General features: G+C 39.0%; 1 protein-coding gene across 12 annotated transcripts in view; it reads left to right on the top strand.

Annotated features, from left to right (window-relative positions):
• The window catches only part of RUNX1T1 (RUNX1 partner transcriptional co-repressor 1), a 146,320-nt gene that overhangs the window by 37,552 nt on the left and 83,417 nt on the right, over positions 1-25,351 (top strand). Inside the window, exon 1 of one of the 12 annotated variants that reach the window (XM_039524686.1) lies at positions 1,205-1,276. The exons of the other annotated variants lie outside the window; for them this stretch is intronic. Within the exon in view, the coding sequence (XP_039380620.1) occupies positions 1,270-1,276 (7 nt within the window). The 5' untranslated portion in view covers positions 1,205-1,269. Of the gene's footprint in view, positions 1-1,204; positions 1,277-25,351 lie in introns of those variants that run through there. 12 annotated transcript variants of the gene reach the window in all.

Here is a 25,351-nt window from a genome sequence, read left to right as displayed (position 1 = left end):
GCTGTAAATGTTTTTGTTAGTAAAACAGTGAAGATTTTGCAAGTATTAAATTGGAGGAGAGATTTTGAAAAAACAGATTTCACTTGTGCTTGGAATCTTATATAAGCCTAAATGTGCTATAGAAGGCATGTGTCAGGCGTATGTTTCTCCTATGAGGCAAGGATGTTTTACAAAGGACTAAAGAGGGACTGCTGAGAGGAAAATAGCCAGCTTTAGATAAAGCACTATAACAAAGACTTGTAGTTTTATGTATCATGGTGTCCATTAAAGCTTAATAGGGAAGAGTGCATTGAACCTAGCCAGGCATATGTTATTCATGTGAAGGATAAACATTTAAGGGGTGTGCAAAAATCAGAAATCAGGAGGACATGATTGTTTAGCTTTTGAAAAAGCTTTACAGGGAAGATTTTGTTTTCATCCCCCATGGATCACCATGCAAGGTAAAGGAGAGTAAGCTGCAAATGTTTGGAGCATATCAATGCAGGAATCCCAGGGGGCTAAAAGCACTGTAGTAAAATAAAAGTGGTCTGCTTCTAAGTGTGTTCTATTTTACACATACTACTGAGAAGCTGACAAAGGGAATGATTTTGATACTCTGTTCACTGTGATAAAATGGCACAATAAGAAGAAGGGGAAAAAAGAAAAGAAAAAATCTTTAAATATATCTTGTTACATATTTTGAATTTCCTACTAAATAAACAACCATGGTCTTACAGAGTTCAAAATTATGGCTGTTAAAATAATAAATGAGAAGAACATGTTTTCCACTTTTTGAGGAGAACTGGTTCTAATAGATGCTCTGCTTTAATTGCTTGCAGTTAAAGAAAGGGTTAACTTTTAAAGAAAAAAATGAATAATTCAGTGTTCATCTTATCACTCTGTATTTTACTTTCTATTCTTTGGTCCTCTGGAACTTGCTGTGAAAGGTAGAGTAAGAGGAGTCAGCCGAGGGGAGCTGGGGTTGTGATAATTTGCACACACATCCCTGTCATTGTTCTGCCTGAAGAGACAGGGCTGGGTTCAAGGCCACATGTGCTCCTGTCATCATTCACATTTCTGCTCCAAGTGCAATACAGAGTGTCAGCTCTCCATCTGTCTTTGCCTGGCAAACGCACGCGCCTAGCATCCTGCCTCCAGCTATGCTGCCACAGCCAGTTCTGATGGCCCTCCTCGCTTTTCTGTGCTCATTCCAGAACAGGAGGCACTGAGCCCTAAATAAGCTTGCTTTTAGGAGAGAGCCATTTACAGTGTTGTATATTTTATTCAAGGATGCCTGGTGAGTTAAAATTATTACAGCTCTTTTTATTTAAACGGGAAAGCACTAATTATATTTTGATTGTATATAAAAATAATTTCTACATGGTGATTTTTGAAAGCTTATATAGAGAGATTGTAGATACTAATTGTGGAGTGTGTATGTTTGGGGGAGGGGAATTTGTGTGTGGAAACTATCAAAGATATTATGTACAGTAATATTGGATGCTACATTGAATGGGGATAGGAATAGTAGAAAGTCTCACCCTATTTGTGGGTGCAGGTGTGTGTGTGGTGGGGGTTATAATTTTAGTGAGAAGAAATACAGCTTCAGTCTGGTTTTCATGACTGTCAGCTGTATCTTGTAATCTGCAAACATTTTATGTGTAGATATAATTTTAGATTATGGGTGTACACTGGGAATAATCTCTTTGCAAAGCTGTTTATGCTAGAGAAGTGAAGGAAGATTTAGAAAACAAATGATTTCAGTCTTGCCCTAAATCACAGTTCTTAGCTGTCACCAGCCAAAAATTGAAATACGTTAATAATAATAATAATAATTAAACAATCCTACAGATTCTGCTGAATTAGTGAAACTGTTGTGGAACTGGAAATCTTAGTATGTCAATTTCCTCACAAAAATATTATCCTTGGATCTTTAGACTACTTGTCTAATTGATAAGTGTTGTTGCCAGTGAAAATATTGCTTCTATACAGGGTAAATTGTTTGAGTGTTTTGTGAGAAGCCTGGCCATTGCAGAATGGATTGTATTTGCTGTTTTTGTAAGGTCTGAACAGAGCCATGTGCCAATTTAAAAAAGCCTATGACTCTGGATAAAAAAGACAGGGACACTGAGATCCTACAGCTGGCTGGTTCTTGTTGATAATTTGGGTAGGACAGGCAGGAGAAGCTGCACTTGATCACAGAATCTGTACACCTCGCAGATGGTATTTTGAAACAGTATCTGTCAGTTTGCTGCAACCACAGTTGTATGTAGGTATTGCCAGTTGTTTAAAGAATGGGTTTTTTTAAGGATGTTAATGCACGGTTATATTCTTCCAATACTATGTTTGTTGATCCTAAGACTGAGATTGTAACAAGAAAGTGGAACTCTGTTTGCTCAAAGTGCAAGGCTAGGAGGATTTGTATGGTTGAAATATGGGCAAATTAATTTGCATAGATAATAACAGGACTATGAAAGGTCATTTTAACCCTTTAAAGTTTAAATATGATTTGCATGCATTTTATTCCTTGGGATGTGGTCTTCATTAGAAATATCATGGCAACTCATTAATTTGAATAAGTGCATGTGATGTAAATCAAATACAACTGATATTTTGCATATATTTGTAAGAAATTACAGTATCCTGGCTCACTATCTGATATTTTATGATATTTAAATGTACAGCATGATTAATTTTGAGCCTTCTGTATTTTCTTTTGAGACACTAACAAAGATGCTATCATAGATCATAGAATATCAGGGTTGGAAGGGACCTCAGGAGGTTATCTAGTCTAACCCCCTGCTCAAAGCAGGACGAATCCCCAACTGGACTGACTGAAGTAGAGATTTTTGAACAACCTATTGCATAGTAAGCCTGTGGCACTTAAATTACTTAATCTACCTGCTGGTTAAAATTTCATGCATCTTTAATCAAAGTAGCTTGAGCTACACCTGAAAATATATATACTTATCAATACTCTTTAAGCTTTAACGTTAAATAAATCTTTAATTTCCAGCATTCTGTTAAAGTGGTAGCAAGGAAGAAGTGTGTTTTTAATGTCAGCTCTGAGTGTTAGAAAACTTTGCACTTGGATACAGAGAATACACTAACAGCTGTGACTGGGAGCATGTGCCAGAATGGAGATACTTGAGCAGATCTGACACTTGGCTATTTTTGACACCCATCTGCACTTTTTTACTCTCCTCTATGATGAACTACCACACAATCTGTTCACAGCACATTTTAGCCCTTTAATATTGTGGGGGTTTTTGTTTTTTTCAAATGGGCATTATTAGCCATCTGGGGCAGATTTTGTGTTTTAGAAGTAAGCACGTTATCTGCAGAAGATTAAAAAGATGTGTATTTTTGTGTAATCGGATATTATGTCATTGCCTTTGTGTGCATGTGTGAGTTTGTGTGTGTGTAACATATTCTTGATTTCAGAAGCATCCTTTTAATAGTTCTGACACCCAAAGGTCTTTCTGTTTTTTCTAAAATATCAGACGGATCAAATATCTGTTCTGGTTTCTGTATGGTGATAACACTTGTACACAAATTAAATGTTCTCTTCAAAGACAAACAGATCACATTCTTATACATGTGATTGTCTACTAGTCTTCTCATGTTAATATGTCTGAAAAATTAGATCAGAGAGGTTGTTAATGAGGGTCTCATCATAAAATTAATTCATAGATCTTGGAGGCTCTAACACAACTCTTAGGAAACATATTTTTAGAAAGATAATTCTGCAAATATGAGATTTGCACTAACTTTGTTAACTATTTTGTCATTTTATTTGGATTCTAGAAAGTATATATCTTTAAATCACTGATGTAGAGATGCACAGTGCTCAGATCAAACGTCATATACGAAGTGGATTGATTATTGTGTGTTTTTTAGAACTGTTTTTATTCCAAACATTATGTAATAAACTTTACAATTCTATCAGTCATTTTATAGTACAGATGTTGGCCTACAAAATGCTTTATTATTGCCCATGGCAATATTCAGGACGGTTTTCTTAAAAGAACAATCAGTGATCACAGTCATTGTAGCCCAGAAATAATGCTGTTCTTTCAGAAGATGGCCTGATATTAGGTCAGACCACCCCTTCTTTACTTCTGCTCTCCAGATGTGGCTGCAACTTTTTTTTTTTTTAAGTTCATGTTTCAAAAAAATGGGTTTGTTTTCAGAATCTGGTTTTACTTAAGACATCTCCATCCTGGAGTGCATTTCATAAATTGCCCACATATTTTTCTTAGCAGAGAACTTAACTGGCTGTAATTTTTAACACATGGCCACATCATGTGATATTTTCAAAACATTTGCACATAGCTTTAAGAAGGTCCCAGCAGAAATGATCCATCATCTCACAGCCAGCCCATTTCTTAACAGCATATCTGCATTTTCCATTTAGCAGAGCTATATATTATTAGCTTACATTTTGGGTAGTAAAACAGTGCATTGCTGATTGTAAAACATGGACTTTATTATCTGCTGAAAATTGATTTGGCATTCATAGCCACTGTGTACTAGACTTCCTTTCTGGTTTTAACATTAGTGCTTGCAAGTGATGATTTTTTTAAAGAACAGAAACAAAATTGCCATGGACATAACTGTTAGTGTCCTAGTAACTGAGCATTTGGATAATCCACCTGGTTTTTAAATACATGCGTCTAAACGTTGTTATACAGCAAAAGTCTCCTAACTGTCTGTTAACTGACTTGTTTTGTTTTAACTTGCAGTTGCTATGCTATTACATGAGGACAGTTCTGTGTATTACAAAACAAGTTTTCAGCCAACTGTAGAAAGTATGTCTGGAAATAGATTTAAATCTGATTGTTAAGCTTGTACCAGTGTTCCAGTCATCATAGGTAACGTCGTTATCTTATTCTTGGGTGTGACAGGAAGGAAGAATTTTCTTCTTTGAAAAGGACTGTTAGCCACTTTAGGTTGTACTACCAATGAGATTCCAGGGGAATTTGTTGGGCATTTCATTTCTTCAGGCCCAGATGATTTTGGGGAAATGTGTTGGATTCATACTGAAGCATTGATATGTGTTCCGCTCCTTTCATTGTAGTAATGAATTCCGAAGTCTCCATAAAACTATTTCTTATTTTGAACCATTTGGGGCATGAACTGTATCTTGCTATGTGCTAGTTGCTTCCCAAGCATATTGTAGGTGATACCATAACCCCAGTAATAGCTAATAATAAGCCTCTTTACTAACAAGGACCCCAAACTATTTTGCAATAAAGATGTTAGTACTTTCAAGCTAAAGGGCCAAATTGAGAGTGATATATTTTTGAGAATGTAAGCTCTTTGGGGCAGGTACTGTCTCTCACTCTGTGTGTGCACTGCCTAGTACAATGAGGCAACAGCTGGGTGGAAGTTGATTTTCCTGTCCAGAGAATTTTTTTGAGATTTTAATTTTTCTCTTCTATGTCAGGAAAAAAACAAATGCTTTTCAAATTTGTTGTGAAAAATGAGAGAGAAAGAGAATCCATCCCAGGATAGCTAGTAGCCCTATGGTTATAGCATTCGCTGGGGATATGGGAGACCCAGATTCAGGTCTTGGTTCTAAACTAGACAGAGTGGAGACATGAGCCTTGGTTCCTCACGTTCTATGCAAGTGCCGCAACCACTGGTACATTCAGGGGTTGATTTCTCTTTCTCTTTCATTTGCATATCTTGACCAGAAATTCCATCCTGGATCTTACTAAAGTTTCATTGAAACTGACCCTTTCGCTGGAAAAGTTTTGGTTTCATTGAATTGGCATTTTCTGACAATTGTTTTGTTGAAAATCTTCTGACCAGGTCTAAATAGGGCCCTGAGCTTAGTAGGCCTCTGGGCACTACTGTAATAAATATAATAATGTATAAGTTAGGGGCCCAATTGCTCTAACACAGAGGTCAGTTGGAGTTGTGTATATGCAACTGATGGGACCCCAATATTGGAGTAAAGAAATTTAGATTTCTTTACACCCAATATTGGTGTAATTTGCACATATATGAACTTGAAGGTGTAAGTTAATGTTTGTGTCTGGGAGGGAAGAAAGTGAGATATTTACTTCCTTTTACCCCTTTCTGTTTCCTTTCCTGATATAGCCTACTCTTTTGGTATATGGCCATGTATACCAAGGAAGACTCAGTTAAATGTACTTATGCCACTTGATAACTAAGCCATAAGATGGACCACATAGACTAAGCCTTTAATGCTTTTGAAGACCTGCAACTTTCAACATGAATCTTACTTTTGAAACATTGATCTATGGTTCAGATATAGAATTGTTTACTACATTTAGCACTGACATAAACAGGTCTTATTCCCATTGTAATCAGTAGGAATTGTGCATGCATATTCAAGAGCTGAATTTGGCCATGAGTTTGTTTTCTTGCTTCAAATCTTGATAATTTGGCACTTATTCTCATTATATCTCTAAACTAATTAAAATAGTAGCAAATTTTTATGAATTATTGTATAGAAGCAGATTCAACATGGGTGCTAACTGCAGACAAACTGTGATAGTAAAGTTGTTTAGCCATCACTCCAAAAGGTTTCCAAGAGTTGTCATTAAAACTTGACTTGGGAGCTGAGTTTACGTCTAGATTTCACAGGAAGATGTTTTCATTAACTCATTTTCTCATTTATGCATTTATTTCTACTTTTTAAAATAAAATAACCTCACTCCCCTGCTTTAGGAATCTCGGCAACCATTTAAAATGTCTTCACAAGGAATAACCACCCAATGGCATCGCAAAGTCCGCCCCCCCCCAACACATCTAAATTAACTTAAATTATCCAGCCAGTTGGCTTAACGTTAATGTGAATGTATATTCTGAGACAACGACTGAAATTTAACTGTGCTTTTAAGCGGATACAAAGTTTGAGTCAAAGGTGGCAGGAAGCCTTTTTGAAGTTCTAAAGGAAATGTTGTAAGCGGTAGACACAATTATTAAGAGTACAGTTCATACGGTTCCCATTCATTATGGAAATACATTCAGTAGCTGAATATAATAACCTCTACATCATTTTATATATTGACAAGTAAAACTGAACTGGCAATATTTGGACTGAAATAATTGTGGGAAAAGAATAAGGCCAGGAATCTAAATTGATTGCATCTATCTTTCTGATCTGAAAGAGAGGCTGGGGAAAGAGAGAGGAAAAGAAATGTATTTGGTTCAAATTCAGATACAGTGTAAACTGGTGAAAATTCTGTGAAGGCTTATGTCATTACTCACGTATTCCCTTTGATCAAAAAAATGTTGTGGTTAAATAATCAGGGTTTCTGAGATAGGGACTTATCCATTCTCATCTACTTTGCAAAGCAGATTTGAAATGCCATCTCTTAAGAAGGAGAAATTGTTTTGCTTTTTAAAGCTAACATGCTATTCATGGCTAATTGCTCTTCCTGGGTTAGTGATGCTTCCTTTTTGTTTCAGCTGCTTAAGTGCATGTCCAAGTCCTGACCATCTCCTGCCTTCATGGCTGTAACCTCCTCGTGTGGCCTCCCTTGTGTCTCTTATTTCTCCTCTCTGGTCTATACAAAATGAAGATACTAAAATTATCTTCCTACCCCATGATCCATCCATGTCACTTGCAGCTTCTAATCCCTTCCCAGAATCTTTCTTGCATTATTATATTACATAAAACTTATTATATTACATACTTATTATATTACATAAAACTAACTTCCAGTATTCAATGCTCTGTATAACTACTCAGATCCTGATTCTTATAGTCCATCTTTTCTCCATTTCCTTCCATTCCATCAATGATGCCAGCCTCCTTGCCTCCTTCACTTCCTTTTCTCATTCCTGTCTTTATGCCTTCTTCTACACCGCACTCTTTGAGTGGAATGGTCTTCAAAATCCAGTGAATCATATCCCCACTCTATCGTCATAATAATCCCTCCCAAAATCCAAATCCATCCCTTCCCTGGGCCCTCAAACACTTAACACACATCAATCAAATGATCTTTCCACCACGATATTTTGCTGGGGAAAATATGGGAGTAGGAGACATACCCAAAAATAAGATACATGTACTTACACAAAAATATGACCCTTATTTAAAAACTGTGTATACAAAATGCATTATGACTGCTCTTACAATTCAGGGTTGTGCACATGTGTATCTTATTTTATCATTCTTAAATTAAGTGCATTGGCCCATGGACTTTGTCTTGTACAGTACCAGGCACATCACATGTGCTAAACAAATACTACATAATGCTTATTGCTTTTCCTTGTCCAATCTGTTTAATTACACAGTAGTTTGCCACAAAACTTTATACCTGTCTACCTTACAGCCAATTTTTTTTAATAAGGGAAAAACTTTATTAGTAAAAGTTCAGAAGATGCCACTGTGTGCCAAGATTAATGCTACTTATTTTTTAACAATATTTTTATATGCCAACAGCTTGCTTGGCACTGTCAAGATGCACTTTATTTAACACCCTAGGCTAGAAATATTACTATGTATGTAGTTATGGATGCTCTTTTTTAGTTACTGTTTGTTTCTGGCAAGCTATAACCTTTAGGTATCTATTTGAATAATAAGATACCAAAGACAGGGTCAGTTTTGAGGTACACTCTCAGAGACTCCCTAAATGAACCATGATCTAAAAATAGCTGTGTCTGACTCAAAAACAGAATATGCATGTCTAAGAGCGCCTCGCCTTATGATAGTCACAGACAAGTGACTATACAAATAAAAGGGTACAACTTAAATGACCAGGCTGGTAAGACTGCTGAAGATATGTGGATAGGTTTGAAAATCTTGCACTATATTTCTGCACTTCTCAGAAAATGCTGTAGAAAACTGTTTGATTTTATTGTCTCTGGACTTCATGTCCTTTGATTCATTTTCCTTTCCCACAATACCCCCTTTCTTAACCTTTGAACCAGTGGGAGACATGGAGCAGCGATGCAGTTCAGCTGCCAGAATTAAGGGGGACCACTTTCATTTAGTTGGACCTTCCTCCTTCCACCATGAAGTGGACTGTGGATCTTCCTTGAATGATCAGGCCTTAAAACAGGGGGCCATCTACTGAGATCTAGAGACAGGCAGCTCACCATGATTAAGACAGTCAAATCCAAGTAAACGCTGTCGGACTGTTCACTTCTGATAAATCATTGTTTTGGTCTCTTTTCTCTGATAACTGTTGAACAACTTCTCCAAAGCCATATAGACTTAAGTATGAACAATGGAGAAACTGATGGACTAGTCTACAGCTGCTATTCAGATTTTAATTTGCCTACAAATTCATATGCCTTTGCATTAAGTTCTAGCCCTCCCCTCCTGTTAAACTGTTGAACATAATCCAAATATTTATTGAGGAATCTCTTCCTCCTCTAGCCCTGGACATTGTCAAAAAATAACACATGAAGCATGGGTGTCAACTTGTCCTGTTTACATACATTAGTAATAATTTCCCTATGGCTTTAATCTGGACAGTCTAATGGACCCCAGGTATTTCTAGTCCACATAAACTAGATTTTGTTCTAATGTCAGAAGCTTGGTTGAATGAAACAAGACCCTCCCAGTGTATGCTGTTTACATATTTTGGAGAGCTTCATTGGGAGAACACTTCCTATATTATCCGATGTTGCCAAACTTTTGGTAATGTTGCAGGTGAAACAACAGACATAGCTGTTTCTGTATTTCTCATTGCTGTTAGATCTTTATTAGAAAGATCAGCATCTGATGATTTTAACCTTAATTTACATTGAAATCTTTATTGGACTGAATTGCAGCCTGCCAAACTGATACAAAGCTCTTTTCAAGCTCTGTTGAGATCCGTGAAATAATGGATACATGAACAAATTTTTGCTTTATCTGATTTTGTTCCTATTACAAATTGTAACCAACTTTTTCTTACTAAAAAGATCAGATTATGAGGAAAAGGTACTATAGGACTTAGAATCTTTTAAAAAAAGTATTCTTCCCCTAACTTTTTATGTATTTCTGGTCTGTTGTTTTTATGTCTCTTTTTTTCCTTCTTGGCTGCCTTATCTCTGTGAAATCAAATCTGCATCTCTTGCCAAAAACTGGTCTCCTTCTTTGTTGAGGAAGGGAGGTCTTTGATTCCATTTTCGATCTACATCTCATTTAGTTCTATCTTCTCTATTATACATTTGGGGAGAGAAGGGATGGCTCAGTGGTTTGAGCTTTCACCTGCTTAAACCCAGGGTTGTGAGTTCAATCCTTGAGGGGGCCACTTACAGATCTGGGGCAAAATCAGTACTTGGTCCTGCTAGTGAAGGCAAGGCACCAGATTCAATGACCTTTCAAGGTCCCTTCCCATTCTAGGAGATAGGATATCTCCTATTATTATTTTTTATTCTATAACCAAAGTAAGACCTGGTCTACATTATGGGGGTAGGTCAAATTTAGCCATGTTAGGTCAATTTAAAAATGAATGCATCCACACAACCAACCCCATTCCGTCGACCTAAAGGGCTCTTAAAATTGACTTCTGTACTCTTCCCCAGTGAGGGGAGTAGCGTTAAAATTGATTTTGCTGGGTCAAATTTGAGGTAGTGCAGACACAAAATCAACAGTATTGGCCTCCAGGAGCTATCCCAGAGTGCTCCGTTGTGACTGCTCTGGACAGCACTTTGAACTCCGATGCACTAACCAGGTACACAGGAAAAGCCCCGGGAACTTTAGAATTTCATTTCCTGTTTGGTCAGCATGGTGAACTCAGCAGCACAGGTGACTATGCAGTCCTCCCAGAATCGTAGAGTGTAGAATGTTTCTACGCTCCCCCACCTCCATCATTTCCGTCCCTGAGGTTATCGCAGATTAGAAGGTGAAAAAAAACTGCACTCACAATTACATGTTTTCTGAGCTCATGCAGTCCTCCCGCACTGATAGGGCACAGCTTAATGCATGGAGGCATTCGGTGGCAGAGGCCAGGAAAGAATTAAGTGAGGATGAAGAGCGGAGGCAGGATGCGATGCTGAGGCTAATGGGGGGGCAAATGATGAAGCGTCTGTTGGAGCTGCAGAAAAGCCAACAAGAGCACAGACCCCCGCTGCATCCACTGTATAACCGCCTACCCTTCTCCCCATGTTCCATAGCCTCCTTACCCAGATGACCAAGAACGTGGTAGGGGAGGCTCTGGGCACCCAGCCACTCCACTGCAGAGGCTGGCCCAAGCAACTGAAGGCTGTCATTCAAACAGTTTGATTTTTAATGTGGCTACAATAAGCAATGTGGCCTTATCCTTCCCTCCTCCCACAACCCACCCGGCTACCTTGTCCATTGTCTCATTTTTTTTAATTAATAAAGAAAGAATGCATGGTTTCAAAACAATAGTTACTTTATTTCAAAGTGGGGAGGGTGGTTGGCTTACAGGGAATTAAAATCAACAAAGGGGGCGGGTTTGCATCAAGGAGAAACACACACAGCTGTCACACTGAAGCCTGGCCAGTCATGAAACTGGATTTCAAAGCCTTTCTGATGCACAGCATGTCTTGCTGTGCTCTTCTAATCACCCTGGTGTCTGGCTTTGCTTTCACGGAGGGAGGGGCAACATGATGACATGTACCCAAAACCACCCGCAACAATGTTTTTGCCCTATCAGTCATTGGGAGCTTAACCCAGAATTCCAATTGGCAGTGGAGACTGCTGGAACTGTGGGATCGTTACCCACAGTGCACCGCTCCGTAAGTCAATTCTAGCCACAATAGTGAGGACACACTCTGCTGACTTAATGTGCTTAGTGTGGACATACGCAATCAACTGTATAAAATTGATTTCTAAAAATCAACTTCTATAAAATTTACCTAATTTCATAGTGTAGACATACCCTAATTTAATCTTATAAAGAGTAATGTAGAAACTTTCATAATGAAATCGAACACAGAAGCAGAACCCGTAGAGATTTGGCCAAAAGCAGACCTTCCTTGATCCCTTACAAACTTCCCTGCTTAGCTAGCACCATCTTTTGGGGTGGGTCTTGTGGTTTGCATTCAGACCAGTCTGGTTTTTCCAAATATGTTTCAGAATAGCTACTTGGCCAAACTCCTTCCTCTAATATCCAGGGCTAATGGAATGGCCCATTACCCAACCTCTTGCACCATTAGGAGGGAGGGCAATGGCTCCCATATTTAGAAGGAATAGGACAGAAATGCTTCTGCTGCCACTGGCATTCTGCTTTTGTCTTGCAGCAGAACCCCAGACTAAGGGAGGTTCATTACAAAATTAAATCAACCTAAGTTATGTTGACTTATAGCCACTGCAGTAACTAAACTGCATTTGCATGTCGACACTATGCTCCTTGTGTCGGCGGTGCATGTCTTCACCAGGACCACTTGAACTTATTTAACTGTCAGTGTGGGGCATTGTGGGATGGCTTCCTCCCAGATATATAGGACAGTGGGAATGGGGTAGCTACCTAATCACAGAGATCCAGGAAAGACTAGCTACTATCCTCCTTCTCCCCAATCCCCGCCTTTCTAGGCCACTTGGAGGAGAATTGCAAAGACTGACCTGTTCTCTTTGATTTCATTCTAAAACTAGCAAATTTTGCCACTGTTTACACCAGGCTTGTTTTGTTGGGGCATTAGTTTAGGACTGACTCAGTGGGAAGAGTGCCACTTTCTGAATCGTCAATAATGCTTAATAGTTTTGTCATAAGTGTTTTTCTTTTTTAGGCAGTAAGTGTTTTTGCTGACTTGCCACACTAGATATAGAGTACATGCCCTGATGAATGACCCAATGGAGAGTCTTCTTCAGAAATTGATGCTTGCTAAATTAAAATCCAAGTAGTTTTTTTGTCATTACAATAAGCTATAGGATTTTAGATCTCTGTATTGTTTACAAATCTGATATATGCTCAAATGTTTCATGTAACTGCTATTCGTTGCCATAGAATGGTGTTAAATATGCAAATACCACAAGTACTATTATTTAAATATATACAATCAATAGTAAACATGGTCATGAAATGTGATCATCAACTAGGCCGTTCATCAGATAATTCTGATCCAAATGGTGTTGTCTGTGAGTCAGCTCATCTATTTTAGTGCATTGTAATTACACTGAATATTGTTTAGGTGTCACAAATTATTTTATAATATCAGATAGCAGACATAGATTTATTTGCACAAATTTGCATAATTAGGTTAATTATCCTTTATAAGGCTATACCTTTGAACAACATATAGTAAGTAGAGGAAGGGGAGAAAAATGACCCAATCCTTAACTCATCCCTAGATTAGAGTAAATCTGGATTTCTAGCAACTGGAGTATGGTGCGTATTACTAATGAATGTGGATGAAAATTGCTTGGTTTAAAATATTACTGTTGAAGACAGATTTTTTTTTTTAAAGTTAAATCGATTGTGTTGCTGAGTCACTAGGTATGAAGGTGTCGTGCAACAATCATGGATATGATTGTTCTTGAAATGTGAGGAGCACCCTCAACTCTTACTGAAGGGGCTCAGTATCTCAAAGGATTGGACTACTTTTGTTAGCAAGCTAACATTGTTAGGAAAATAATAGATTTGTATACATAGAGAACTTCTCGTACATCATCATCAAACATACCTAGCTTACTGAGGACAGTTGTGTCAGCCACAGTGACCATAGTTGATGTCGCCACACCAGGCCTCATGTAGTGAAGTTCCCAAATTTGGCTCAGTCCTGCAGATCTATGAATCTCTGGGGTGGCTCCGCAAGTGGCGCCAGGTAGAGTCAGGGCGTTCACCCCTTCGTGCATCATTGGAGAATTTGAGAGCATGGTGTGCTGTGTTGTTTTAGTCCATCCTGGAGACATGGACAAAAAGCATGCAATGCCACTTTTGAATATAATGAGTGGCTGAAGGAACGCCAGATCTCTGTGAGATGATGACGTTTCGCACAAGGTCAAAGCACTTTAAGCCCAGGATCTGGTACTGAAAGCATGTATGGAATGTCTCTAGTTGCACCAAGTCTGCCTGCAGGTTTCTGACCCACATAGCAATACAGGTAGCAGACAAGCTTGAGAGATCCTGAACATCATCAGGCAGTTACTAAAATGTCAGAGGAACTGGGAAAAAATGTTCACTGAAAAAGGATTCCTTTTTGAAAAGTGGAGAAGTAGGGAAAAATATCACTGATATAGGATTAAACCTTCAGATTAGGAGAGCTGATTTTTTTTCAGCCAGTTCAAACCTTTTTATTTAATGCTCAATTTTTTAACGTTTTCAGCCTTAAGAACCTCATTTTATCCTTTGCAGGGCCCAGTAGGAGAAAAAAAGCAGTGAAAAAAAGCTGTTGCAAAAATGCCATATTTCAGTAGGAGGGATATAATATTTCAAATTTATAATGGAGTGGGGGAAATTCAAGTGATATTAATTAGGGAATCTTCCTCTTCTCCTCACTCTTTCTTTGTGTGTGTATGTATTTACATAGAGAACATTAGATTATATTTGTCTTTGTGGGATAAAACCTGCTTGGGACTGAATTCATGAATGATGCAAAGTGGCCTAAAAGTTGTTTGTATCTCTTGTTGTTATTTTTAAAGTAGGTAAAGGTCTCAGCCACATATTCAGAACTCAAAACATGTAGAACATAATAGAGAATATCCTTCCTATAGTATTTTTTACCCATCCTGTAAATTACGTAGTAGAGATATCTATTAAATTCTATAGGATGGTTGAAAAAATCCAACTATTGTACGGATATCCTTTTCTATTAAATTCTATAGGCCTTTCCCAAAAGAGTTCTGGAGGATAGTAGAAAGTAAGGATTCAGCTCCATGGTTTTGGTTCAAGCCTATCTGTTTTACTTAGTTATGAAGAAAAGTACTCTCCCCCCATTCCTCATTCACAAATAATACTGATTTGGGAGTGGCAGAGGAGAAATATATGCTGCACTATTTATGCATAATTTAAAACAGTTGTGCTAGGTTTTAAACCCCAAATCTTTTTTCTTCATGTATCATTTATCTCATGATGTTACCTTTTGTACTTGGTCCCCTTCAGTAAGCACAGCCTGACATGTCTTGTGGCCTTTACCTTATGTGATAAAATAGATTGAAAGGATGTTTGGCACCACCTGGTGAAGATGAGGCAACCCTGGAGAACTGTGCTTTAGGAGCAGGTGACTGCTGCTAAGAAATGTACAAGTCTAGGGACACAGTTGAAGGATTGCAGTTTAAAAAAAGAGAGAGGGAAAAAAAAGAAAAGAAAAAAGAGCAGGAACATTAATACATCTTCCTGAGGTTTGATGGGACGTATACTGCCTACTGTTCCATCTGGTGCTTATGATAGCATGGCATATTAGCATGTTGCAAGTTCATAATGTATTCAGGGCGAGAAAGCACCACTTGAATACCAATTGAGGCGTCCTCTTCCTCAGAGCTGCCTTTGAATTTTAATGATGTTTATGTCTTTTAAGGCACGACTGAACTGAGCATGTCTGATCTAGGAGGAATAACAGCAGTAAGGGACTTTTTGTTGTTGAGGAGGTTTAAAAGTGGAGTGTACAGGCTAGTGAATAATACAGCTTCTCAGCCACAAACTATTTTTGTTTAGGCTATGGTCTCTCTTCTTTTTTTAAATTAATATTTTTAAAGCTATTTTTATATTTTTGTCAAACCATGCCACTGAGGAATTAGATGAATTATTCTGCAGTGATTTCATGAAGCATTTTGAAAGAGCATGTTGCCATTTTATTTTAAATGCTGGCCCTTCTGCATTAATTTTAAACAAACAAAAAAACCCCTCTACATTCTAGTTTTCAAATTAACACTACACTGTTCATTCCTTGTGAAATCATTTAGGTCCTGATTCTGCAAAGACTTATGCATCTGCTTAATTTTGCATATTAGTCTTATTAAAGGTTTCAGACATGTATAAGGTGAAGCAGGTTCATAAGTCTTTGCAGGATTGAGCTTGTTGTATTTAAGTTCTTCAGGAAATATAAGGATAAACTCATCTTTTCTTTCTCACCTCTCTCTTCGCCTTAGAGGTTTCAATTCTGTGCAAAGGCTGACGCTTACTCTGATTAATATTGGAGAGCCTCTAAAAATTACACTTTAGAAATTGTTTATACACAGTTTTTTGAACATGTCAAAACTAAAACGATGATCCCACAAACACTTATGCATTAAGCTTCACTCATGTAAGTAGGTCCATTGAACATAAACATACATGTGTTTGCAAGTTTGGGGGGCCTTCAAGCGCACCTCCCATTAAAAAGAGCACCTTCCAGTAACTCCAAATAAATGTCCTTGAGTCATCATTTGGATGTTTTTTAATGGCTTAAGACATGGTGTGCACTCTCATCTCAATGTGATTTGATGGTGCTAAGCAGCCTAGCAGGGTAGGATTTTTGAGAGGGGGATTTTCAAAAGTGTACAAATAAATGACTTACAAGCACAGGTGTCATTGACTTTAATAGGAACTTGTGCTCCTAAATCACTCTAGATACTTTTGAAACCTCACCTCAAATTAGAAAACCAAGTTTACCACATATTGGTGGGAACTTGAACAGGGATAATGCCAAATATTTAAAAATCTTTGCTAAAACAAACTAGACAAAGTATCAGAGGGGTAGCCGTGTTAGTCTGGTTCTGTAGAAGCAGCAAAGAATCCTGTGGCACCTTATAGACTAACAGACGTTTTGCAGCATGAGCTTTCATGAGTGAATACCCACTTCTTCGGATGCAAGACTTGCATCCGAAGAAGTGGGTATTCACCCACGAAAGCTCATGCTGCAAAACGTCTGTTAGTCTATAAGGTGCCACAGGATTCTTTGCTGCTTAAACTAGACAAAGCAATCCTGCTTAGTGGTCCGACTCCTCTAATCGGTCCTGCACAGCTGGACTCCTGCTGCCACGCAGAGCCAGTTGCGGTTTGAGGTATTGGTGAATTTTTAAAGTATATAATTTCAATACTATTCATGCTTATATAACTTAAGGAACAATGGGCTACATAGCATTCATTCTGGAGTTACTAGCTCTAGTCACTAATTAATCCATTTGATTGCTGGAAAGAAAACGGTTGCAATTCTCTTTGTTCCTGGTCCTTTCTTTAAAAAATACCCAGTCTTGGCTTTTAAAAAAATGTATTCTCAGGCAATCTTTTAGCTACTCTCACTTAAATAAGAAATGATGGATGCATTAGGCTCCTTTTGATTCAAAATTTGACTATTGTCTAGTGACGTAAGTATGGACTATTGTCTAGTGACTTAAATACAGTCTCTGTTTATTGATAACACATTCAGACCAAGATATTAGTGTGTTGGCTTAAGCATTCATTATTTTTTTTCTCGTATTCAGGAAGGGTAATGTTACTGAATAGGAATGTGGAGGAGGTAGTGTGGGTAATTCAAGCAAGTTTAGTCAGCACTTTCAAGATGCTTGAAATGTTTCTTGATGTCCTACAGAACTGTTAACATCTGCACATCTTGTGAGAAGAGTCACATTTATTACAGCTGTACTCTAGCTAGAATGTAAGAAGGAAGAAAAAAATCAGAGTTAAAAATGAAGCAGCTGACTTTCAATTACAAAGATTTGTCATTTTGCTCTAGTTACAGACTGAGAGTAAACTCCATTTGGACTCTTCCTACAGCTGCATGTTTTTTGAAGTGACTGGTTGAAGGCTTTGGAGTAACTATTGGCAGATGCAGCCCTGCAAAATACACAAATCAAAAAGCAAACAAACAAAACCATTAGATAAATAACCACCAACTAAACACTATTTACTAGGTAGTTCAAGAATGACGTATATAACATGATGCAGAGCATGTGTATGGAGTCACATTTGAGACACTTGTGCACCTGGAAACTGTGAAGAAATGAACAAAGGTGGACCAGCTATTCCCTTTCTTTGCAAAAGCATATGAAGGGGAACAAAATGGGGAAATCTCAGCAGCTCTGCTGGAGCCATGACATTGCCAGTTCTCTTGATCCCTTCCTTATGATTAGGGTTGGGAAAAAGGAATGGTGAGTCAGGGTTATGGTGGAATCCCAGCCCACAACCTTATTATGTGATGTTCAGTGGGTTTTTGTTCCTACTATATGATGTTTAGTTGGTTTTTTTTTTTAATTCCATAGTTCTGTTAATTTACTAGGAATAAATGTTAGACATACTGAAAAGCAATTACCAGAATCACTCTTCTCCCACCCATCCCCCTCTTGCCCCCCACCTTCTTTAAACTGGTACTACATATGTTTTTCACCTATCAGCTTTTTGATCTTCCTATTTGTCTACATGGTTTTCCCACTCCCCCCATTTATTTCTATTGTTGAAGACACACTTAAAAAAATAAACATAAGCTGTTTCAATATAGCAGCTATTTTTGAGTCATCATGAGTCACTATGAATTTCATTCCATTCTTTTAATGATGGATATTCTGTTTATCCTGTTTTTTTTCTTCAGACTGTATATTTCGTTCATATGTATTTATAAAAGTGTTTCATATATCCCTTGGCCTCTCTGGTTAGCATTAACTAGTTCTGCTCTTACCTTTTCCTTAGGAGTTTAAAATGAATGTGTTGTCTTATTGGTTGTCTCCTTCCTTCCTCCTTACCCTCAAGCCATATACAGTCAGAGCGGTATCTTTCTCTTTTATAACACCCTTAAATTTCTGCTGTTCAAGCAATCCTTCAGGAAGCTATATTGCCTGTGTCTTATTCCTTGCTTCTATTCCACAGTAAATATACTCTTCTATATGTTGGTTTCCTTTAGCATTCACCAGCTACCTTTTAGGGTTGTGTATTATAATACTTCCTCCCATTAGATCTCGGTCATTAGATATTTTTCAATCCTAAAAATGTCCTTTAGTGAAATGTACTATCTTTGCTGTGATCTGTTAATCTACTCAATGCTGAATCAGAGTTGCTCACAGTCACTGGTTCAAGTGTCCCTTTTATTTTCATACTCTGTCAATCCCTGCCAATTGTTTACAATCAGATTTATGATGGATTCTGTAGTTGGAGTTTCTACTTTTTGATTAATAAAACTTTCTAATATGTAATTTATGAACCTTTGCTGTATCTGGGAATATTTGTTTATGAACAGATATCTGGGTAGTTAGAAATTCCGTGGTGATGAGCACCCCATGATTTGGACCAGGTATATGCACGGTCTCTCTCTCCCTCTCCATCCTTCCACCCCACTGCTGCAGTCTAAAGCAGATGGTCATTCCTACTACTTTTTTTCATTCCTTGCATTCTAACCTCTAAAATTTCCTTACCACACTCGTCATTGTCTAATTCAGTGGTTCTCAACCTATTTACAGTTGTAGGCCACATATGCAGCTCTCTGTGTGTTATGTGGGTCGCATCCACACAATATATATACTACCTGTACAGCTACAAAAAAAAAGTTTATTATTTGTTATATGACAGCAATATGATTCAAATCGCTGTAGTACCTTTCATTTCAACACTGGCAAATGTCTACCAAGAGCATTTTAAATTAGCAAAGTAAGTCAAAACATTAACTGCTAAAACAAATTTACTGTAAAGGTGACATGGTGTGTTGCCACCCTCCCTTGCGCACTGCTACTGGTGGTGCAGCTGGTCTGAGCGCCCGGAGAGCGCGGCTGGGGAGCCTGCCTGCAAAGATGGGGAACCCTGCCCATTGCGAGGTGCCCTCCAACCCAGGGACTGCCCCCATGCACCCAGACCCCAGCGAGGGACTCTCCCTCATGTATCCAGCCCCCCCATCCAGGGACTGCCCCAGCCTCTCCCCAGATGCCCCCCCAGCTAGGGAATGCCCCCCATCACCCAACCCCACTGGGATTGTCCCCCTGGAATCCAGACCTTCCCAACACGGGGCATGTGCCTGCCCTGCAAAGACAGGGTGCCCTGGCCAGGGCAGAATGCCCCCAACAGGGACTGCCCCCTCCAGCATCCAGTTCTCCATCCAGAGGCTGCCCTCCCCCCCCCCGCACAGCCTCCAGCAAGTGCCCCCAGCACCGAGCCCCACCCAGGACTACCCCCCAGCACTCAACCCCCCTATCCAGGGACTGTGCCCCAGTATTTAGTGCCCCCATCCAGGGACTGCCACCAGCCCCCCAACCTACCCCCTCCCTGTGCACCAGCCCTCTCCACCCTGCACCCTGCTTAGCTGTGCAGCCTGTCCTGCCCGCCTGCACCGCAGTCCTAGTACCACGGAGCCTGGCCAGCCAGGGTTCACTGGACCTGTGATCCTGCAGGATGGGGATGGGGCACTGAGTACCCTGGCCTCCTGCAGATGCTGCTGGGTCTGATCCTGCTGGGAGGCAGGGGCTGAAGCTGCTGGGCCTGATTCTGCCGGGGATTGATGCTGGGTCCGATCCTGCCAGGGGGCTGACATTGGGCCTGATCCTGTGCCATCCCAATTTTGCCCCTCCTGCCCCGCCCTAGTTGCGGCCCTGAAGATGTCACATGGGCCACAGCTGTGTACTGATTGGGCCACAAGTGGCCAGTGGGTTGAGAACTACTGGTCTAACTCTAGCTTCTGGTGTCATAAAGACTAGAACGTAAAACACCACCTCTTCTCTTACCTCTCTTCCTCCTCGCCCTGTGCAGATTGTTTGATTCGGTGTTAACGTTGCAGTTTTGAGAATCATCCCACCAGATTCAGTTATGTTCACTAGGCCATAATATCTATTTTTAAGTAGCACTTCTAGTTCACGTTTGTTTCCTATTATTCTTAAGTGTTTTTCACTACAGACCATTTAAGTACATAGGGGGATAGAGAATAAGACTGAGAATATATTATTGCCCTTATATAAATCCATGGTACGCCCACATCTCGAATACTGTGTACAGATGTGGTCTCCTCACCTCAAAAAAGATATTCTAGCACTAGAAAAGGTTCAGAAAAGGGCAACTAAAATGATTAGGGGTTTAGAGAGGGTCACATACGAGGAAAGATTAAAGAGGCTAGGACTCTTCAGCTTGGAAAAGAGAAGACTAAGGGGGGATATGATAGAGGTATATAAAATCATGAGTGATGTTGAGAAAGTGGATAAGGAAAAGTTATTTACTTATTCCCATAATACAAGAACTAGGGGTCACCAAATGAAATTAATAGGCAGCAGGTTTAAAACAAATAAAAGGAAGTTCTTCTTCACACAGTGCACAGTCAACTTGTGGAACTCCTTACCTGAGGAGGTTGTGAAGGCTAGGACTATAACAATGTTTAAAAGGGGACTGGATAAATTCATGGTGGCTAAGTCCATAAATGGCTATTAGCCAGGATGGGTAAGAATGGTGTCCCTAGCCTCTGTTCGTCAGAGGATGGAGATGGATGGCAGGCGAGAGATCACTTGATCATTGCCTGTTAGGTTCACTCCCTCTGGGGCACCTGGCATTGGCCACTGTCGGTAGACAGATACTGGGCTAGATGGACCTTTGGTCTGACCCGGTACGGCCGTTCTTATGTTATGTTAACTGGGTCTGCCTTTAGAAATTACCTGTTAAGTTTCTAACAGGTTATTTGTATGCACAATTACTGCAGTGGTTTTCTCAGTTTCAGTAATTACACATGCAGATAATGCATATAAATTCATGTATGCACAACTATTCATGTTTTTGGTCTAGATACTCTTAATCTTTATTTTTTTGTTTCATAATTTTGGATTTCTCCTGCATGACTGCTTGAGTTAAGCAAAAGCTCCACTTTTCCCTGTTTCCTATCTAGTTGAAATCCCCTCAGACAAGTACTTAGAGTCTTCAGTCCAGCAGATCAGTACCTCTTCTACTTAGTGGAAACCATCAAAAGGATCTCATTGGAGTTCATTCAAAATTTAGAGAATTTAATTTTTTCTTCTTTACATCAGTGGTTCTCAAGCAATGATACACATACCCCTGGGGGTACACAGAGGTCTTGCAGGGGGTACATCAGTTTCTCTAGATATTTGCCTAGTTTTACAACAGGCTACATAAAAAGTACTAGCCAAGTCAGTACAAACTAAAATTTCATACAGACAAAAAAAGAAAGTAAGCAATTTTTCAGTAATAGTGTGCTGTTACACTTTTGCATTTTTATGTCTGATTTTGTACAAGCAGTTTTTTAATGGGGTGAAACTTGTGCTATGCAAGTCAAATCAGACTCCTGAAAGGGGTACAGTAGTCTGGAAAAGTTGAGAACCACTGCATCCTCTCCAGTATTGGACTTTCCCTTCCTTAGCTTGTGTTTGGTACCAGAAGATCATCTGAGTTGCCCCATCTTCTCTTCTCTTGCCAGGTCCTTGTGAGATTAGTTCATTAACTGATCATCCTTTACTGGTAGTCACTATTACAGTTTTTGTCTGCTTGTGTGTGTGTGAAGCTGCAGAAAATGACATTAGTCAATGTAGGTGATACTATTTTGTAATTTGCTTTCACCTTATCATAGATTATTAGAGTTGGAAGGGACCTTAGGAGGTTATCTAGTCCAACCCCCTGCTCAAAGCAGGACCAGTCCCCAAATGGCCCCCTTAAGGATTGAACGCAACCCTGGGTTTAGCAAGCTAATGCCCAAACCACTGAGCTATCCCTCCTCCCTATATGATTCACTTTGCATATAGGACCTGTGTACTCTGCTTTTGTTTTCGTCTGAGCATGGTTTTTCTGGTCCTAGTCATATAGAAGTTTATTGTGTACTATTTTTCTAAGATATGAAACTGTTTACTTTTTGAAAGTTTCATAGGAGGAAAGGCCTCTAAGCCAAGTGTGTGTTCGTGCACTTTTTTAAAAACACTTAGCCATGAAGTCCACTGTTGTCTTTGTGTACCAAGAACTGTATCTGTTGGTGCAGACAGTAATGAATAAAACCATATGTTAGGAGCTGGGCTTTTTTAAGGTGTGCTTTTTATGAAGAATTTTTCTTAGACAGAAATACACTTATATTTTTGATACTACTGAAGTCAAATACAGTGTATGTAGGTACGTATATATACACAGACATACTGTCATAACTTTTTTCTTATTACGTACTTCTGAATTAACTTTCAAATCATCATATTTCTTGGGAAAGAACTTTGTCTGAAGTCTCTTCCCTTTATTTTCAGGATTTTATTTCATTCCTTGTACTTCTCAGTATTGTAAGAGGGGTTTTCCAGTGCATTCATAAAACAATAGAGGTTCCCTCTGGTGGTCAAAAATAATTTCATTTATATTCCTATGGCTGTTAGCCAAAGTTGTCTTTAGCCTAGTGGAAATAGTGTCTGCCCTTATATTTTATAATTTAATTTAACTTTATTAATTAAATGTCAAAAATGTTAAGTAATCTTTAGAATTAGCCTAGACCAATAGTTATTGGTGGAAAATATTTATTATTTAACCTAAGCCATCTCCCTGATAGTTAGGCTTGGAAAGATGACTTTTTTTATCAGTAAATGTCGGTAAACATTGATTTCTTCATACACATACACAAATCAATGAAAAAATATTTCCACAGATTATGGTCACAATTTACAGATTGGCAAAGTAAGAAAAATGCTTCTTGTGTTTGATTTAAGGATATTTACTTTGTATATTTTGACATGAGTATCTGTAAAAATTATAAAAAGATAAAAATTGAATTCTGCCAAGCCTAGATATGATGTTCACATATATCAGACCACACAGCTGAAGTCAACATGTTACCAAAGACATCTTTTATTCTAAGTGAAGTCTAGGCAAAAATGTGGTAATCTCATATGCCATTGCATGGCAATGATTAGCAAATGCTAGCAGTGTACACAGAGCATGCTTCTAACATGGAAAATAGATTCAAATTAAACCAATTCAAAACAATTAACAATATCAAAGATCTGCAGAAAAATAGAGCAGTTATTCTGAAAATCAGGAGGAACTTCATCCAACTAGCTAAACTGCTGTTGCAATATATCAATCCAGAACTGTCAGTATTAAATTGCTAAGCCTTTTTATAGCTTTATATACAGTATCTGAGCTTTTTTACTAATTTTATTTTGTACATAAGAAACATTTTAGAGTTGATGTTTTAAAAAAGTTATTTAGAAAAGTTATAAGGTTTTATTTACAATTGCATTAATGGAAAAATGTTAAATTATGGGAGACTGCAGGGCTAAAACTCAGCAACCAGAGAGAAACCAATCTGGTGCATTTGAACTTTGAATGTTTAATGTGAATGAAGTTAACTTTTGGTAATATGGTAAGATTTTGTGTACATGTCACCATTATGGAAAACAGATTTAACGCTCTTTTACTGTGGAAATTCAAATATAATCTGCATATATTTGGCCTGTAGTCTTGAAAATGTCATCCTCGGTGTTACAGTTCAGACCCGTTTACATGCGGATGTCGGAAGTCAAGCCGTCACGACTGCATGTTAACAGACCACGAGTTAAGAGGGCCATGCTGAAATATCTTAAGATATCTATATATACATGTATAATTATCTAGGATTACATACATATTCACAGTGTCCTAAATGCTGCAGGCCTATCTGTTAATGGCGCTTTGCAAGAATATAAATTCAAATGTGTAATCTAATAAAAACATTATTATTACTACACAGGGGTGAAAGTAACTTACCGGTATGGGGCGGAGGCGGCTCTGGCCCCTGGAAGAGGCGGGGCCTGGGGTGGAAGGGGCGAGTCTAGGGGTCAGCATCCCCCAGCCAGCCCTTCCAGGCCGCCTGGTCCACACCGCCTGGGGTTCTGGTGGCAATTGAAAGGGCCCGGGATTCTGGACACCGCTGCTGCAGTAGCGGCATCGAGAGCCCTGGACCCTTTTAAATAGCTGGCCCCGGGGCAGCTGCTCCTTTTGCCCCCCCTGCCGTCGGCAGCCGAGGGGGGGCAAAGAGGGCAGGAACCTTAAAGCGCTGCAGGGTCCTTTGCCGGGGAAGTGCTTTAATGTCCCTGCTCTTTCTGCCTCCCCCATTGGCGGCCCTGCTGGTAGGATCGCTACCGGCAGGGCCGCCGATGGTGGGTGGGAAAGGGGCAGCTGCCACAGCAAAGGATCATCCTTAAAGCATTGCTTCCCCTTCCCCCCATCGGTGGTAAAGACGTACAACACGTATCTGCTCTGCATTTCCTGTTGATTTCTATGTCAGTGAGTTAGTGAGCAAATCTGTAGCGCTACATAGCAAGTTCCTATACCGTGTGTTAACGAGTCTCACCTGTTAAATAGGTAGCAGTAGGAGGCATGGCGCTACTGCGTGTTAAGCAGATTCGCACGTAAACGGGTCTGTACTGTATTAGCATATATGTTTTGCTTCAGTAAAGAGTTTTTTAAATATATTTCATAAATGGAAACTTGTAACATGAGAAATATACAAGATGGATCAACTCTATCCCATCATTACACTTGGCAGAATTATATTTTCATTTTTTTTCATAATATCAATGGATAATATCAATGTTTTAAAACATTTTTTTAATTTGATTGATTTAGATGTTCACAGTTACAGGAAATTATGAGCAGGA

The sequence above is a fragment of the Mauremys reevesii genome, linkage group 2 (genome assembly GCF_016161935.1).
Source record: "Mauremys reevesii isolate NIE-2019 linkage group 2, ASM1616193v1, whole genome shotgun sequence".
Taxonomy (NCBI): domain Eukaryota; kingdom Metazoa; phylum Chordata; order Testudines; family Geoemydidae; genus Mauremys; species Mauremys reevesii.
The sequence above is the reverse complement of the archived record's forward strand: the minus strand, read 5'-3'. Positions and strand labels throughout refer to the sequence as shown.